The sequence below is a fragment of the Rhamphochromis longiceps genome, linkage group LG14 (genome assembly GCF_057381845.1).
Source record: "Rhamphochromis longiceps isolate RC_006_pf linkage group LG14, R_longiceps_female_GT1.1, whole genome shotgun sequence".
Lineage (NCBI taxonomy): Eukaryota > Metazoa > Chordata > Actinopteri > Cichliformes > Cichlidae > Rhamphochromis > Rhamphochromis longiceps.
This window is the reverse complement of record NC_140570.1, coordinates 568,708-588,352: the sequence shown is the minus strand read 5'-3', so window position 1 is coordinate 588,352 and position 19,645 is coordinate 568,708. Positions and strand designations below refer to the sequence as shown.

At 42.4% G+C, this 19,645-nt stretch overlaps 1 protein-coding gene and 1 long non-coding RNA gene across 2 annotated transcripts; one reads left to right on the top strand and one right to left on the bottom strand.

The window, feature by feature from the left end:
• Nucleotides 1–6,819: 6,819 nt before the first annotated feature.
• Nucleotides 6,820–14,808, bottom strand: LOC146653343 (uncharacterized). The gene has a single exon (XM_085380253.1). The coding sequence runs from the start codon at nucleotides 8,328–8,330 to the stop codon at nucleotides 7,026–7,028; it is 1,305 nt and encodes a 434-aa protein (XP_085236379.1). The 5' UTR covers nucleotides 8,331–14,808; the 3' UTR covers nucleotides 6,820–7,025.
• A 1,191-nt stretch (nucleotides 14,809–15,999) lies between these two features.
• LOC146653342 (uncharacterized) lies at nucleotides 16,000–18,597 on the top strand. The gene is made up of 4 exons (XR_014907201.1): nucleotides 16,000–16,073; nucleotides 16,536–16,614; nucleotides 16,993–17,088; nucleotides 17,852–18,597. It is a non-coding gene; the product is annotated as an uncharacterized LOC146653342 (long non-coding RNA).
• Nucleotides 18,598–19,645: the final 1,048 nt, after the last annotated feature.

The window sequence follows — 19,645 nt, the reverse complement described above, 5'->3', positions numbered from 1 at the left end:
GGTGTTCAGTGTCCAGGTGAGGTCCTCAGAGATGTAGATGCCCAGGTACCTAAAGCTGCTCACCCTCTCCACTTCAAGCCCCTGGATAAACAGCTGCTGGTGAGGCCTCTTTTTCTTCCTCATGTCCACTATCATCTCCTTATCAGTGTTGAGGGTGAGGTTGTTGTCCTCACGCCATGACACCAGACCGGCTATCTCTCCTATAAGCCGCTTTGTCCCCTCCAGTGATGTGACCAATCACTGCAGTGTCATCCGTGAACTTCAGTATGGTGTTCTCTTTGTTGGAGGTGACACAGTTGTGGGTGAACAGGGTGTAAAGGATTGGGCTGAGGATACAACCCTGTGGGACGTCAGTGTTTGTGATAATGCTGCCTGAAGTCCTGTTGCTGATCCTGGTGGACTGAGGCTTGCCAATCAAAACTGATAGCAGAGCAAGCAAATACGTCTGCCTGGAGGGCCATGATGTTGTGACCATGCAGTTAGTTCATTCAACAAGCGTCACACTTGTTAAACAAAGTACATAATATTTGATATAAAAAGGCAAACTTTGATTGCTCTGAAGTGTTGGGTTAATGCTGATTACATTAACACAAATGCAAAATTTAATTTAATATTTGTCATTCAGCTCACAAATCTATGTCCTCATCATATAAGATAAATTAGGAAAAAAATCTGTAGTAATAATTTCCACATAATAACTAATTGTCTCCCTGTGCTCTATTTTCCCCCTTTTTTCTTCTCTTCTCATCAGCCCTAACCAGTCACACCATTCAGATCGTTGCTCCTTGATTTCACTTCCTCAAACGTTTAAATTTGCTTAGGTTATCAGTTCTACTTGCCAGAATAGGAATGGTATTGCTTTCTGTGGTCAATAATGCCTTTGACTAAAATTGTCTTCAGAAAACTGATACTGAGAAACTCAGGTGTTTGATGTTGTTTTGCAGTATTGTGAAATAAATACTGGGTACTTATTCATAGCTGTTTGGATAATGGCAAGAGGTGTGCGATAAGCAGAAATGCTCATGACTAACAATAGTCATATATTTATTTTCCGGATCTGGGTTGTGATTGCACAAAACATTTCTTATGAGATCTATCTTCCTTATGACATCCTCCATTTCTTATTGGAGTGTCCTGAGGTATTCTAAGCCAGCGGTCTCCAACCTTTTTTGTGCCACGGACCGGTTTATGCCTGACAATATTTTCACGGACCGGCCTTTAAGGTGTCGTGGATAAATACAACAAAATAAAACTAGTACCGGTACCGAAAAAAGAAGATTTATTGATAACACACGTGAAAAGACTCAGGAAAACCGAGTTAACGATAAAAACGATAACAAAATAACGCTGGAAACCGATAAAAACCCTGCAAACCATACATTTCACACCTGAGCCTCAACACTCGCGGCCCGGTACCAAACGACTCACGGACCGAGGCCCGGGGGTTGGGGACCGCTGTTCTAAGCCATCTTAGAACACCTCAGGAATACAATACCTTTGTGCGCTCACACAAAAACTGTAGAAAATTTTATATAGCTGATCACTGTACTTATTCATAAAAAGCCTGCAAATAAAGAATCTTATCATTAATGAAAACTATAGTTCTCTCCCACTATCCATAGTCTGGATATTATACATATCTATTTTCAATAGTTGCACATGAACCATGCTATATCTTATCAAAGCGTCAACAGTCGACATTCAAGGGGTACTTAGATCAAAGCATGAGCAACGGAAAACTACCTGATGATAGACGAGCACCTTGAATATTGATGTGTGATACTCCGCTTCCCATTTTATTTAATGCACAAAAACGTTTTTACAGAATTAGCATGTATGCCTCTAGCATACATTTTTTTTTAAATCATAGAGCACAAATAAAGCTTACAACGGTATGAAAAAAACACTCAGCATTTCAGAGTCTAATGGTTCAATCAATCAAGCAGTGAATGTGTTTTTGTGATATAACAGAGCTGGCAAGTTCCTGGAATAGTAATTAGGGAATGGAGCTCAGTGAGGGAGGGAGAGCCCCGAGCAGTCACTAAAAAACATTTTACATATGTGAGACTCAGGTCGGTGAGCACCTTTGTGACAGGAGCTGCTCAGCTGTGACTTTTCTGCCTTTAGTCAGATTTCTCCTTTTCACATTGATAGGAAAATTATTAAAGCTATACGACACACTTTTTGATAAGCTGAAAGGTTGAATCTCTCTCTCAATCTGTCCTCTTTTCAGGCCTTGTTGTGGCTCCTCTGCTATCTCTTATCCACAGTACAATTCAATTCATGTACTAGTACACCATGTATCTGTAAAAGTGTCACACACGCATATCTGTTCCAAGGGAAACATTAAAAGAACTGTATAAATGAAATTCATGGGATTTCCCAGGCAAGCAATTGGATAGACATTCAAAGTGTGTGCTTTTGCTTCCTTGCAAGTAAAATAAATGTGTTGGCGCTCACTACTCTGTGTGTTTCACTTTATAAGAGAATGTTTCTAACAGTTTGATCCTTCGAGCCGAATTTCAACATCAGTCCCATTAATTTTTTGCCAAAGTTGACAGACGACGATCAAGTGGGAATCTTCGACTCTTGTAAGACCTCTGTCCCTTCACTCATGAAGTTTGGTCCGTTTGGGAAGGTAAGGCCAGCTGTTTGACCCACATAGCAAAACTGGTATGGCCCAGATCTGGCCCACACAATGTGCTTACACATCTACACGTAATCTGGCCCACATACCGCAAAGAATGATGGCCCTCAGGTGGCTCAGATTATGTTTGCCAGAGGTGGTCCACTGCTGGCCCACAACACTCTTAGCTCTGGCCCCAGATGTCAGCCTGTGTGTGTGTGTGTGGGGTGGGGGGGTAAAAAAAACAACTCTTGGACACTGCTAGCATAATAGACAGGTTTTTTTGACGTGGCTCCCAAATGCAAAGCAGTACATGAAGCATTGGTTTCCAAACCAATTTTCTTCCAAGCCAAAGACTAGAAAATATGGTGAAGCATATCTTCCATTTGGCTTCACCTGCACAAGATCCAAGGTAGGTCTCCCTGCAGAATTAGTTTTCCCTGTTGGGAGCACGCGATGGGCTCTCCAAATCACGGACAAACAGTATCCCACATTCTAGATTTTTAGTGCACAAACACTTCTTGTAATGACTAACTACTCCTGATATTTTGGGGATGTTAGCTCTTTATACAGTAAAGTTATAGTGGGATACAGATAATATCAGGCTGATCCTGCCTCGATTTGTTCCCCCGGTCCAAACTATGGACAAACAGGACCCCACAGTTATATATTATGATTTTGAACCCATTTTGCACACAGACACATTTGAAAAAAAAAAGGTATTGATAGCAATGTTGAATATTATTACACAGGAGAAAACAACTGCAAGTAAAATAATTACACCATGACGCCTCTGCCTTTCAAAATGGAAGGACAGTAACTCCATGTGTAGTCTATATGTAAGCATGTAAAAACTGAAGATATTAAGATTAACAGTAACAGTATTTTGTCTCTATCTGCCATTCTGCAATTCATCTCATGTAAACAATAACAAACAGTAAAAACTTAAAAACTTTAAAAAAGCCACGTACCTGTGATGTTGCTTGACGAACTCTGTATTCCTCGTCCACACGTCCTCAGTTTTGGGTGATTGGAAACGCCGTTTACGTGTGGACAAAAGGCCCAAACGCATAGAAACAGCTGTGTTTTCAAAAATGCTGTTAAAGAATAAATATATGTTCTCAGTGGTTATTTTCTGATTATATTGTTTTATGTATTTTAATAATAAAGGCCTGTATAAAAGAAGGCCAGCTTTGACCCACAAACCAAGTGCTCAGCCAGACTGAGAAACAGGAAGTTTAGTGCAGAGATGCAGAGGCATATTACAGTTTTTCTCGATTGCTAAAGCACATTTCTTGAAACTACGCCTCCTATCCTCACAACAGTAAACACAAATTCATAACATCTCACTCAATTTCCCAGACATCCTATTTCCAGGTCAAAATGAAGCTCTACACCCAAAACTATTCACTCCTGCTGAAAAACCAAACTTTGCCCTCAGACATCAAACACAAGCCCTCAAAAACACACACACTACAACAGAGTTTTGCACACCGGTACAATTAATTCAAAACAATAGTTCCAAAACAAATAGGTTGCTTATGGTTCCCCCCTTCAAAACCCTTGTCACATGATAAACACAAAAGACGCAACCAATGTATGTACAGTGGCACATTGTCATTCATGTACTATACAGTACAACACACACCAGAAACATTATCCCACCTCAGCATCTTGTCTGTGGTCTGGGTCAGGCCAGAGAATCTCATCCACATCACAGGCTATATTGGCCCCAGCCAGGCAGCGGGGGTAAAATCCTCTTGCATGCCTGATCCACCCCTGGCATGCATCTACTGATATGTCTAGGCAGGCCTCTTCCATGGCCTGAAGGAGGTGAACACGGACATAAGGTTCTCGGTCATACACTTTCCACCGCCATGCCGAAAATAACTCCTCTATCGGGTTTAGAAAGGGAGAGTATGCAGGCAGAAAGATATTAGAAAACCTTGGGTTTTTGGTAAACCAGTCACGAACCAGAGCAGCGCGATGGAAGCTGACGTTATCCCACACAACAACGTAGTGAGGCTGCTCTGGCTGTGCTGGTTCCCTGTAGTCCAGCTGGAACATATGTTGTCTTAAACCATCAAGAAAAGCAAGGAGAAGCATAGTGTTATAGGGTCCTAGTACGGCATGGCGGTGGAGTACCCCTCGTTGGCTGATGGCTGCGCACATAGTGACATTCCCCCCACGCTGACCAGGGACATTTACAATAGCCCGATGGCCAATTATGTTCCTCCCCCTTTTCCTTCTTTTGGTCAGGTTAAAACCTGCCTCATCCACAAAGATTATTTCATGGGGAACAGGCCGTCCTTCAATCTCAAAGATTCTCTGCAAAACACATAACACAGTAGAGTCAATCGGTACCCTGAACCACAGTTCAAGAGTGCTGAAATGGCAGCATAAACTGCCATGCTGTGATGGTACACAATACTTTATACAGTATCAAAACTCATACCTGAACATATTCCACACGTTGGTTTTTCACTCTGTCAGAGTTTCGTTCGAAAGGGACTCGGTATGCCTGTTTCATCCGGAATTGATTCTTTCGGAGGATGCGGTCAATTGTGGAGAGGCTGATGGCTTTTATGCCTCGAAAAAGATGATCATCCTCAATCACTCTCCTTTGAATCTCTTGCAGGCGGATTACATTATTTGCAATTACCATGTTTACAAGTTCCCTCTCTTGCTCCTCCGACAAAAGCCTTAACCTGCCTCCACCAGGTGTTCGTCTCTGTGTCCTACAAAAATAGAAGCACTCATTACTGTGACTGTCACACATTCATTTTACAGGCAAATAATGGAAACATACTGAAACTCAAGACACATAAGTTCAGTTGATAGGTTTGTAGCATAAACCTATTCGCTGGAACGTTAAGGACAATCTGCTACACAGCAAAAAACAAGACTCAAGGCACCAAAGTTCTCTGGTTACTCATGCATGAGGGAGACCTGGCTGGAGCCAAGCGTCGTTCCACCACGTGTGTGTGTGTGTGTGTGTGTGGGGTCAAAAGGGTCATATAACATGAAAGCATCAAACATCCTTGGTCAGGAAGAGGGTAGACTAGACCCCCCCGGTAAGGAAGTCCAGCAGTTCATCTTGTCATGGTTCGGCTGTGTGGCAGGCAGGAGAGGACCCAAACGCAAACTCACAGAGACAAAAGGTAAACTCAAAAAATACAGCTTTATTGCTGGCGTGGAGTGGGACACGAAAAACAATACAAAATAAACTAAACTGGAAAAACTAAAGCACAAGGAGCCACAGGGAAAAATCACACAGCTATGATGGAGACTACGACACTGACAAAGAGAAACACAGGGCTTAAATACACAGAGGGATAACGAGGGAATGAGACACAGAAGGAGGGCACAGCTGGGAGAAATCAGGACTGGACGAGACAGAGACGCAAAACTAGAAACACTCACATGAGGCATGGACCTTCAAAGTAAAACAGGAAGTATCACACAGAGACGCGAACTAGACACAGTGGAGACAGCAACTAAGAAACAGAGACAAACCATAAGGCAGAGGTCTAAGAACCAAAATACACAGAGGGAAATACTCAGCTTTGAACACAAGAGACTAGACTAGAGGGAGTAACAAAAGACCAACCATGAGAACATAATGCACAATGCAGGGTGACAGAAAACAAGAAACTCAAACATGCAAAGACACACCATAAACAGAACAGAGGGGGCACAGAGAGACATGAAGGGCAGGGGAGACTTAACATGGGTTGAAACACAAGGGGGAACTAATAAGCAAATCAACATAGGAGGCCTAATGAGCTAAACATACTATAAACATCAAAATGAACTAAAACTCAAAACACTGGGTCCTAAGACCCAGGATCATGACACATCTAAACAGAAAAGCACTCAGACTAGAACAGACGTAGCTACGTTAATCCTACCATAAAACAATAAGACAAGATGAGAACTTTTCCCATGCCCCCAAGATGCAGGTGTGCATTCCAGTGTGGAATACACACCAAGCCTCTGTAGCCTGTTAAAGATCACACAACTTATCACTACACAATTGATTATACACCTCTAAGCATATATGGTTAAATGTTTCCTAATACAAATGACAATAATAAAATCTAAACCCAACATCACCACTCTGTATTGTCATTTTTTAAGGCTATACGGCGTATATATATCTTCAGCTCTACAGCACTTGTCAACATTTTCATACACACATATCAGCCTTAGTATCCATGTCACTCTGCTGCAACAGTATGTAATTGGTAAAGGTGTTAGCAATCATTCTATTCACCATCGATCTTACACATGGCAAAATGCAACCTGTAAACAAGCAAAGCAATGCCAATAATGTAAGAATGGGAGTCAAAAACCGTAAGAACATATTCCACCATGGTCCAGATGTCAACCAGGCTATCTAGCCTTGTGACGCGTCTCCTCCTGATGTGTGGTCTGCCACATATTTCTGCAGAGCAGTTAAGTTCTGCAGTGCCTCATAGATGTCTCCTCCAGTCGTATATCCATCCGGGATAAACGTACAACACGTCTCTCCAATCAGCTTACACACTCCTCCTTGTGATGCTGTTATCAAGTCTAGGGTCAGCCTGTTCTGCAGTACCATCGTTCTGATGGCCTGTTGCTCCTCCGCTAAGACTGTTCCCAGAGTCTTAGTGAGATTAATGTGTCGCAGTAAGGCATACCGGTTGATCTCCACATGATCCCGCACCTCTGCAACTCCGATGTTTGGGATCAGACTTTGTAAGAATTTAGCTCCTCCACTCCAAATGCGAAATTCTCGTGGCACTCCAGTGTCTACTGTCACTCCAAAAGAGTTAGGTGAGGCTATATTCACCTCACGCTTCCGTCGGTTGCTAGGGTGATGTTCAACTCTGTCCATGAAGAAGACATGATCTGATAACTTCACCACGGCACACAATCCTCCCCATCCTTCAGGGAGTGATAGATAGGCTTTATGTCCACACAGGAAATACCAATCAGCCAAAACTCTTGTTCCTTTGCTGCTCGGCACCGTCCTTGAACATCCTGTCCACTTCTGACTCTTTGCCTTTACTGGTATCCTGTAAGCCCGGTTGGACTTGCATTCAGTCCTCCTTAATGTCAAGTTCTCAGCGCACTTTGCATTGGTCAAGCATTTCATACACCTGCTCTCATCCTCTGGAGGGCAGTAGGTGTATATGTATCCACATAAGCGAAGCGGCAACTCCCCCACTGACAGTGATCCATTGTTCATCGCACACAACGGCAATTGGGCTGTATTCAGCTTGTTCAGCAATATTATGTCTGGCAGTGGGTCTGACACTTGAGGCCAGGCCAATAAGTCAGTTTGCTCAGAACAATTCATGTTTAGAAGTGGCGACTTACTCCAGGTGATGTTCAGAGGTGTACTGTAATTGGCCTGGGACCAGAGGACTCTGTTGCCAGGATGAGTTGCTAAGCCCAACAGACACCAACTCCTGTCCTCTGGTATGCTGTACGGCCACAGTCCAGATGTATATGCGGATAACGGCATATGAGCACACACATAGCAGTCCGTCCTATTGTTCAAGTGAGCAGTTGTATTCATAAACTGCCACCAAAAGTTTGTAGAATAGCCATGAGGGTATTGGGTGTGGTTTCCTTGGACATACAGGGTCTCCACAGCTGACCATGATGACATCAAAGCCATTACACCCAGCAGGGTAGACAACACTTTACCAGCCATTCTGATGAGTACCTGTGGCTCAGTTGGTTTCTTCACCGGATTGAGACGAGGGGCCCTGGAGGCTTTCCCCCCCCTTTGTACCCGGTCTTCCTGCCACTTACTCCGAGCTGGCCTGGATGTGTGTCACCTTCTTGCAGTGGCTTTGGTGTACCCAGGTGGGTCGTTCTGCAATTTTCACAGCTGTTGGTGTTGTCAGCAGAGCCTGGTATGGTCCGTCCCACCGTGGCTTTGACCAGCACTTCCTCTTTATGACCTTTATCAGCACCCAGTCCCCTGGCTTCAGACGTTCTTCCTGTACAGAAACAGAATCATCTGGCAGATTATTTGCACTCATGACTTCTTTGCTTTTAAGCATTTTAATCATCCAGTCTGCTAGTGTGTTTTCTTCTTCTGCTTTATCATTATCATTACAGAACACTGGGACTCTAAATGGCCTGCCATATATTATTTCAAAAGGCGTTAGGCCATTATCAGTTGGTGTGATTCTCATATACATTTTCACTAGCTCAATGCAGTCTACCCATGTTCTGCCTGTTTCCTCCATTGTTTTCCTGAGTCTCAGCTTTACTGTGCCATTAGTCCTTTCAACCAGCCCCGCACTCTGTGGGTGATATGAGCAGTGCGTTTTCAGCGTTATCCCCAGATGTTGTGACATTTTCTCAATTACTTCATTCACAAAATGAGGACCATTGTCACTGTAAATAGTCTGGGGGATCCCATGCTCTGGGATCACGTTTTTGCATATTACTTTAGCCACTGAAATAGCATCTGCTTTCTTAGTGGGGACAACTTCTACCCACTTTGAGAACGGGCACACAATTACCAGGCAGTACCTGTAGGTGTTACAGTTAGACAACTCAATGAAATCCATATGGATTACTTCAAATGGGTAGCTGGGTCTGGGAAACCTTCCTCTTTTAGGTCTGAGGTTCCCCTGAGCATTATGTTTACAACATATTAAACATGCTTTACAAAAATGTTTTGAATAAGCATTGAATCCCAATGTGAAAAACTGCTGTTCAACTGCTGCTACCATTCCAGCTGTCGAAATGTGGCAGAGTCCATGACTCAAAATTGCAGCAGTCCTATATAGGTTCTTAGGCAATATAGGTTTATCACAAAGAAAGTAGACATCACCTCGCAGGCTTGCTCCTTTAGTGAGCCACAGCTGTTTCTCAGCTGGAGGTGAGTGTGACTGCATGTCTGCTAACACATCATGTGTGATGGGCATAGTTTGCTCCTGTGCCCCCAGAATATGAACCCCATGTGTTCCAAGGGCCGCTTCCTTTGCAATTTTGTCTGCAAAGGCGTTGCCCAGTACAATGGGGTCAGTGCCACGTGTGTGTGCTGCACATTTGTAAACTGCAACTTTACTAGGCAGCAAGACTGCTTTCAACAGGGCCTGCAACAATGTCGCATGCTCCACAGGTTTCCCTGTTGAAGTTGTCATGCCTCGTCTTGACCACTGAGCGGCAAAGAAATGAAGTGTAGCATATGCATACTGTCTGTATATATAGTCACTGCCTGCCCTTCAGCTGCTTTGCAGGCTTCCGTCAGAGCCACTATCTCAGCTGCTTGGGCAGACATGGAATGTGATAACTGCCCAGCACGAATGACCTGCACATCATCCACAACAGCAAAGCCTGTTTTAGTCTTTCCCTCTGCTGTTTTAAAACTGGAACCATCAACAAACCAAATCTTGCCCTCAGTGAGTGGTATGTCCGTTAAATCACTTCTAGGTTTACACTGTGTTTCCACATGCTCACTACACACATGTGGTGTACCCTCCTCCTCCGTGGGCAACAATGTAGAGGGATTCAAAGTTGTACACCGCTTAATAGTTATGTGTGGCTGGGAGAGCAACAGTGACATTAAAGACAAGTGTCTGGCAGGTGACAAAAATGTCATTTTAGTCTGCAGCAATAAAACATCAACCTCATGTGGAACCAGCAGGGTCAAAGGGTGAAACAAAACAATTTCACCAGAACACTTTACGGCTTCAGCGGCTGCACACACAGATCGCACACAGTGAGGTAGGGCACAAGCCACAGGATCCAGCCTCTTAGAATAATAAGCTACTGGCTTCATTCCACCTCCACATTTTTGTGCTAACATGGATGTCATAAAATGCCCTTTACAGTCAACAGTTTGAACAAAAGGCTTGTTATAATCTGGAAGCCCTAGAACCGATGCTCCTGTCAGCATCTGTTTCAGCGTGCACAAAGCTTGCTCCCCCTCAGGGGTCCAACTTAAACTTTCTGACATAGCCAAAGGCTTACTGTACATCATATCTAATAATGGCTGCGCAATTTCAGAGTAATGGGGCATCCACGATCGACAGAAATTTAGCAACCCTAGGAATTGCATCATGTGTTTCTTTGTCACTGGCCTAGGCGCTGCCAAGATAGCTGTTTTCCTCTCTGGATGTATGCTTTTCCCTGCTGCACTAAGCAGATGTCCTAAAAATTTCACTTCTGTCTTTACCCACTGTAGCTTTGAAAGTGAGGCCTTGTTACCTGTCTCAGCTAAGTGAGTCAGCAATGCCAATGATATGTCTTTGCAGTTCTTCTCTGAATTGGATGCAATTAAAATGTCATCGACATATACCAACATCTGTGAATGTGATGGAATCACAAAATCAGACAGACAATTTGTAATATTCTGTGTGAAAATTGTAGGACTATCACAAAAACCTTGCGGCAGTCTGGTGTATGTGTATTTTTTGCCTTGATACGTGAAACCAAACCAGCCTTGTGAATTCTCATGTACTGGTATGGAAAAGAAAGCATTACTTAAATCTACCACTGTGAAGTGTGTCATGTCTGGCTTAAGCTGATTTAACAAGGTGTGGGGGTCGGGGACGCATGGAGCGATGCTCTCCACTGCCTGATTTACAGCTCTTAAATCTTGAATCATGCGCCACGACTGTGAATCAGCCTTTCTAACTGGGAAGATGGGTGTGTTACATACTGCTTGTGGAGCTTCAACTAGTATCCCTGCCTTAATCATATCCTCTATTACTGGTTTAATGCCTTCTACTGCATCAGGCTTTAAAGGATATTGTTTCACTCTTGGCCTAAAAGACGTTTTGGGTTTTATTACTACTGGACTCGCTGTTGTTATTAACCCCACATCAGTCTTCCCAGTAGACCAGAGCTTCTCTGGGACCTGTTTAAGCTCCGGGTGATCTTTGACATCTACAACATATCATTCTGCTGTGTCATTCTCACTCCCCTTTAAATGTGTTTGTGGTGTAGTATGTGTCACCCATCCCAGCTTTTTACGAAAGATGCTGTGCTGCATGTCTGTCTCCCAACCCCCTCCAGCTTGCTGCCACATTCCAACACTCTCCTCCTGTCTCACCACAGATGCTAAGTCTGTCCACTCAGCTGTGCCACTCTTTGTCAGTGAAATATGTGGTGTTTGCCCTGTAAAAAGTTGTTGTGCAGCTTCAGAAAGGATCACACTACATCCAGCCATGGTTTCACCATCAGTATATATTGCTTTTATGGTGATTCTCTGTGGCCCTAATTTCAGCACTTTATCTGTGTAGGCCTCATCAGGCCCAGGCATGGTCTTAAATCTCAGTGTGACATGCAAATCATCTGGTGGCTGTATGTCATGGCTAGTTGTCAACATTTCCTCAGCTGCAGCTAACAGTTTACAGTTTATTTGATCAGGTCTGGAGGCCGACAGGTCAAGTGTCCAGTAATAATGCAAATCCCCACTGTCCTGATGAACCATTGTCTCAGCAGTTTCACCTTTTCCTGCAGCTATCATCCCAATGGATGTTGGAATTATTGAAATTCCAAGTTTCATCATCATATCTCTTCCCAAGAGGTTCACCGGACAAGTTGGGCATATTACAACTGAACTCTGAACTGCCTGTCCTGTGGTAGGATCTCTAATCCACACTGGTTTAGAGATTCTATGCTTTAACTGACCATTTGCAGACTTCACATAAATTGTGCCATTTGAAGGGTCAACTCCTGACACATGATCTTTTAAAACAGTTTTATCTGCACCTGAATCACACAGAAATTGAACAGTTTTGCCTTGCACAGTTAACGTGCGAACTGGTTTTACTTCTTTCCCTGACAGATTTAACAGTACTTCAGTCAAATCTAGAGTCTGAAACACAGGCTGTTGTAAATTCTGGCAAAGTAAGGGATCATTTGTACATGTATGTGTGTTAGCAGTGTCAACAGGTGCTAGTCATTTATTGTAATAAGGGTTTCTTGGATCAGGGCGTTTATACTCTTCAGGCATGCGATCAGGACACTCCCTTGCGTGATGGCCCATTTCCCCACATGCATAGCATCTATCATCTCTTTTCCCACGGTTCCTCCCAAATTGCCATGAGTCTCTATTTCTCCTATTCCTGCCTCTGTTTTGCTCTCTTCCAGCCTGTCCCTGAAACAAAATTTCACCTGCTAAAAAAGCAGCGGCCTCAGAACTTTGGGACTTCTTTTTTTTATTTTTAATGACTTCCTGTGCGTGGCGGGCCCAGTTCATGCATTCAACGGACCCGTCAGTGTTATGACTAACATTTTGTTTTCTGATGAAATCAGCAATGGGTGAATGAAAGCCATTCATCAAAGCATGTTTTAACTGCTGCTGATATGGACTGGCCTTCTCTGCACTCTCTTCAAGGCCACTATGTTCTTTGAAAACTTCCTCTAATCTTGCCCTGAACTCATGAACATCCTCTCCTTCCTTCTGAATGCATTGGGCAATTTTGTTGTAATCTACAGAAGCTTTAAAAGTATTTCTAAGACGCTCATAAACCCCATCAACTTGGCCTCTTAAATTTGCATGGCCATAGGCTAGGACTGTATCACCATCCCTCACTGTGTAGGTGCCTCGCACCCGAGCCCAGTTATAAGTGAGACACTTCCTAAAGGTGGCTTCTGTTTCCTGACCGTTTAAACGATACGAGGAACAGAGTTGCTTGTGTCGGGCGATAAATTCATCAACATTAGTCAACGGGTTTCCTAAATCTTTACATGCCTCTGCACATTCAGATTCAGTCCATGGCCTGTAAACACAAATAACACGGCTTTGGTCATCTCCAACACCAAAGTGGGGATTTGCAACCTCCACCATGGGAAAGGTATCATGAAAAGAGTAGACAGGCATACCAGCTGCACTCGCCTCATGGCTTTTAGATTTGGATCTAGTGTTATAAGGACTTAAATATTCTGCTGCGGCATCCCCAAACTCCAGCCGTACTCTGTCCTCCTCCTCTCTCTCTCTCTTCTCCTGCTCCCGCTTTTCTTCCTCCTCTCTGACCTCTCTCTCTCTCTCTCTCTCTAATGCTGCTCTACGCTGTTGGTCCTTTAACGTCAGCACCACTGAAGTAGACCGCACCGTCTCATCTTCAGGTTTCACAGCTAATGCCTGCAAAGCTGCTCTCTTCGCATTCACTGCCTCCTGTCTTTTCAGCGCCTGCTCCAACCACAATTTAGCGGACGCCAGTTGTAACTCCTTCTCCTGTTTCAATTTTCCTTTCGCACAAGCTGCCTTTACTGTCAACTGATCTACTAACATTTGACATTGTCCTACAACCAATTTACCTTCAAAATCATATTTCTTGCGCCAATGTCCTAAATACTTTGCGCTACCGGGAGCGAATTTCATCATAAACTTCTCATCACCCTCTGACACACTCTTGGTTGCTTGGGAACCCATAATAACAACAACAACTGCTGATGTCACACACCACGCGTTCTGCTCCGCACACACTCACACTCAGCGAGGAACCTCTCGCTCCACAAAGCAGCGAGGAACCCAGTTATCGCTCCACAAAGCAGCGAAAAACTCACTTATTATTATAACTACTTATTATTATCACTTATTAAGTAACGAACTTCTCAACGCCTAACAAAATGGCGGAAACTGCACAACGACACGGTTATATAGTCAGCCTCTGTAAACTTACTTGGTGTTGCTCATTGCGTGTAGCATCAGTCCCGAATCCCGTCAATCGCCATCCATCAAGGAGAAAAACAGACGGCTAATCCACCGGCCCGATGACAAATTCTCACGCCTCGGGACTTTGTTGCAGGACCTCTATAAGTCCTGGCTGACGTCAGTCTTTCGGTGTGTCTCTTTTCCCCTCGGTGAACGTCGATTCCAGGAATCCGGCTCTCGAAGGACCAATTAATGATAGGTTTGTAGCATAAACCTATTCGCTGGAACGTTAAGGACAATCTGCTACACAGCAAAAAACAAGACTCAAGGCACCAAAGTTCTCTGGTTACTCATGCATGAGGGAGACCTGGCTGGAGCCAAGCGTCGTTCCACAACTTGACCACCATCAGACTCTCAGCCAGGTTTCCCCACAGCACTCCTTTTATTGTGGTTACATGAATATGCATAGGGTCATTAACATATAGCATCTCACATAGGTATACATGTGAACAAAGAATACTGTGTGTGTGTGTGTGTGTGTGTGTGTGTGTGTGTGTGTGTGTGTGTGTGGGGTCAAAAGGGTCATATAACATGAAAGCATCAAACATCCTTGGTCAGGAAGAGGGTAGACTAGACCCCCCCGGTAAGGAAGTCCAGCAGTTCATCTAAACAGAAAAGCACTCAGACTAGAACAGACGTAGCTACGTTAATCCTACCATAAAACAATAAGACAAGATGAGAACTTTTCCCATGCCCCCAAGATGCAGGTGTGCATTCCAGTGTGGAATACACACCAAGCCTCTGTAGCCTGTTAAAGATCACACAACTTATCACTACACAATTGATTATACACCTCTAAGCATATATGGTTAAATGTTTCCTAATACAAATGACAATAATAAAATCTAAACCCAACATCAGTAACTTAAACGTTACTGTACAAAGCAGTCTTACTGCAAGTACACCTACCTGTTTTCCTCCCTGAAGGTTCTGATGATGGAGGCAACAATGAAGCGACTCAAATTTGGTTGTACTCGTTGCCCAGCCTCCCTCATAGTCATCCCATGGACAAGGACATGGTCAACTAAAGTGGCTCGAATTTCATCCGAGACTGACTGTCTTCTTGCCCTTGCTCTTCCCCTTCCTTGTCGCCGTCGTTCTCCACCTCCACCTCCTTCACCACGTCCTCCTCCTCCTCCACCTCTCCCTCCTCCTCCACCACCTTCCTGTTGTCCTAGACCACCTCCTCCTCCTCTTCCACCACGTCCTCCTCTTTCACCATGTCCTCTTTCTCCACCACGTCCTCTTCCTTTGCATCTCTTTGGATCCATTGTTTCAAACCTGAATGAGCTGACTTTGGCCCTTTTATCTATCCATCGCAGGTTCTGATTGGTGTGTGCTAAATTTTGACTCCTAGTGTTTCCACCTGGTTAATTGTGTGCTAATTGAGCTCAAGCTATGCTGACTTAAGTTAACATTATTGCATGCTAGTGCTTTCTAAATGACTACATGCACTGTAAACCCCAACAGTCTACCTGACTTATAAAGTTTGTGGATATAACAATTAAAATTCCTCACAAAGTTGAAACAACTTAAAACTTTTCTGTTCGGTTAACGATTCAAACAGTTATAATTGTACATGGCTTAGAAGTTAAGAGTAAATACTGCTTTCTTAATTATGATTTTTGAGTAAATGTTTTTTTCCGAGCTCCGCATGTGGACGTCATGACATCATGACGTCTTCTCTCTAACCTGAACGACGTTGACAGAAAATTCTGTTCAATATGGCTGCCCTTCTCGAGCGACTGGAGAACACATTTGGAGAAACTTGTAAGTAAAACGGAACCTTCGTTATGTTTATTTTTTCCGTAAAAAAGCAAGTATATTAATATGTTGCAGCCAATAACTTGTTTTCGAATGCGCTGTTGTGTTAAAAAGCACAGACCCAGGTGGTGAATAGTTGTTCGCGGTTGTTCGCGCTCTTTTTCAAACATAGATTATGTCGTCAGTTTTACAGTTTTAACCGATTAAAACACAGTTTTACGAAGAATCACACATAAAGAAAGGGTCTTAGTGATATTTTAACGACCCCTTGCCAACGCAAGAAAGTTGGCGTTTTTACAACAGCAGCCTCATTGTTCGGCAGGTTTTTTTTTTTTCTTCTCATTAGCATCATTCAAAAGTGACTTAGCTAGCAGTGGCAACTTCTATCTAAAACAATTGAAATATAGCAAGGTGTTGTATATTTAGTGTGCTGATAAGGTTTTCAATATTTTTATTTTTTCTTCCAAGGCTGAAGGCCAAAGACAAAAAGACAGAAGAAAAAAAAATTCAGACTGCAATTAATTTCAGGTGGAGACAGTAAACACAGGTGAGTTGAAAGATCTATTGAAGAAACCATTCATTAAGTCCCTTAAGGTGAAGATTTCATATATTGATAATGATAAAATTAACACAAATTAAAAGTTTCACTGATAAACACACAATTTTTCCTTGCTTTGAACCCCATGTTCTATATAGATCACAGCTCTGATCTGGAGAACACTATATTAAAATACTGTGTAGGGTTTTTGTCAAATGATTAAGAAACATACTCTCTGTCACAAGAGACAGAAAGGTTGTATCTTAAAAGAAAAGTCTCCAAAATTTAGTAGAGTCTGATGTCATGCAGTTTCATAAACATGTATTCTCCCCAAAGAATGACACCTGAAAACTTTGCGTTAAATGAACTTTTCTTTTCCCTTTTTAGGAGGCGCCTGATATCAACGTGAAACGCACTGCAGTACTTCGTGCCCTTCCTGTATACCTGCGGGAGGAGGACCCAGAATTCTTTTAGACATGTAATGTAAGTGTATTTTTGCATTACTTAAATTCTGCCAGTAAGATAAAATGCTATGGATTTTTTTAAATACAATTTAATACCCTAGCAGCTACCAAATTGTACAAACAAAATACCCTCTCTGTAGAAAACCCACACACACACAGGTCAGGAGCAGGGCACAGGCGTATCACAGCACTATGGCTATGCTGCAGGTGGCCCAAAAACCAGGCTGAAGTCAAGATTTAGTTTCTTTTTGAGATAAAGTCATGAAATAAAAAATTACTTTTTTTTTTTAGAAAAATAATAAAAATACAAATTATGTAATGCAAGAAGCTAACACGTTAATGTACATTTTTCAAAAAAAGTAGAGTACCCTAACTCGTTACAAAGTAACCCACTACACTGCTGAATGTTTTGCTAGATTACAGGTCATGCTTGTCACATTCTCTCAAACCAACCTTACTTATTTAATTGGGGTGATCGTGGCTCAAGAGTTGGGAGGTCGCCTTGTAATCAGAAGGTTGCCGGTTCGAGCCCTGGCTCCGACAGTCTCGGTTGTTGTGTCCTTGGGCAAGACACTTCACCCGTTGCCTACTGGTGGTGGTCAGAGGGCCTGCTGGTGCCAGTGTCCGGCAGCCTCGCCTCTGTCAGTGCGCCCCAGGGTGGCTGTGGCTACAATGTAGCTGCCATCACCAGTGTGTGAATGTGTGTGAATGTCTGGATGACTGAATGTGTAAAGCGCTATACAAATACAGGCCATTTACCATTGATACTGTGTCTATTCCAGGCGGACGCATTGGATGAGTCGACCCTCATTGACACTCCAGTTGCCCTTCTCCCAGTGGTTACCGACGGCGCTTCCCAGTCCAGTCCATTTTACTTCCTCAAGCATGGCTGTTTTGGTGAAAGGCGACTAGGTGATGCGTGATATTCCCAGATTTGCAAATGCATTTGCTTTATTGTTTGGCTTGATCTATGCTCTGCATTTAGACTACCCCAGGAAGCTGGTTCACACATTTGCCTTAGTCCAAAATATCTTCATGGGGCTTGATGACGGCAAACCCCTGAAACCCCTGCCTACATGCTCTTAAGGAATATAAGGCAATGTTTGTTAGGACACGCACTCTGTTACTGAGCACTTTGTTTGAAGCACTTTAAGCACTTTAAGTTTACTACAGGCTTTGGGTGGATTTAACTCCATCAGTTTACCTAATTTTCCTATACTTGACTGCCTTATCTGGTTATTTGGAAGCTGATCGTCTTTGTACCCATTTTAAAAAATTGTTTTTCATTTCTATTTAAAAAAAAAGTGATTAGTATTTGACTTTTTGTTTTGCATTTTTGTGTATTTTGAGAAAGATGCAATTAGGACTGATGTCGTCCTTTGTGAGTTTATAAAAAGATAAATGTTCTACACAGAATTTATAATGCTCACTTTATGGTGCCGATGTCCATGTTAGTTGTTTTATAAAAACATTTGTGATGTTTTTAAATTTTCATGAAAAAATGTTAAATAAACAAAATGTAAAGTAACTGAATTTCCGTACTTTTTTTTTTTTAGTAGTCTACACTCACAACATAAATATCTTTTAATTAATAATCAGATAATTTGAGTTTAGGTTGTAATATAATTGCATTGTGTTGCATCAAAATAATAAACTACAAGAAACACAAAAATATTGAAATTAAAGTATACAGTCTTTGAGTAAAGCTCAATTAATAAAATATAAAATATAATTTAAAATTTTTAGGTTAACAACAAATACAAATTTTGAGTACCCCATACTTAGAAGATATGAGTTTTTGTACTTAAATCTTTTGAGGTAATCAGTTTCCACAAAAGTTTTAACTTCAGTCAACTTGTTCGGGTTTACAGTGTGGTGTAAGCACTGTAAAATGTAGGGATTTGTGTGTAGAGTTTTGCAGTAACAGTTCACCAAATTTGAGTCATGTGTCAAAGCAGGGAATAGTGTTTATAGTTCAGGGAAATGGGTGAGCTTTTTGAACAATAGCGTTACGGTTTTGGAATTTTAGTTTAGAGGCCTGGTTATAGTGTTTAAGCAATCGAGAAAAACTGTAATCATAGAAACCACACCATATCACCTCTCCACATCCTCCTACTGTATGCCATACCTCCCTGTACCATCCATCTGACCGCCAATAAACTCCACCTGTGGTAATCTAATCCCTGGATGTCAGCCTCTCCTTCTGACCGAGGATAGTTACTATTGCAGCACCACCCAGCATTAAACTGACGTACACCATTCTGTACAATAGTATTTGTGCTAAAAAGTAGTATTTCTGCCAAATCATAGTATTACTGGTATTTCATACTATTTAAGTGAAATTACAGTGTTTCTGCAAAAACATTGCATTTCTGCTAAATCATAGTATTTCTGTAATCTTATAGTACTTGTACTCAATTATAGTATTTGTACCAAAACATAGTATTACTGGTAAATCATAGTATTTGAGCCAAAACATAATATTTCTTCCAAATCATAGTATTTGTGCCAAAGCATAGTATAACTGCACGATAAAGGTTCTTGAGCCACATCAGTGTTTGTGCTAAAACATAGTA

Coding starts and splice junctions, on each gene's coding strand:
- LOC146653343 (XM_085380253.1), bottom strand. CDS start 8,330: ATGGCTGGTAAAGTGTTGTCTACCCTGCTGGGTGTAATGGCTTTGATG.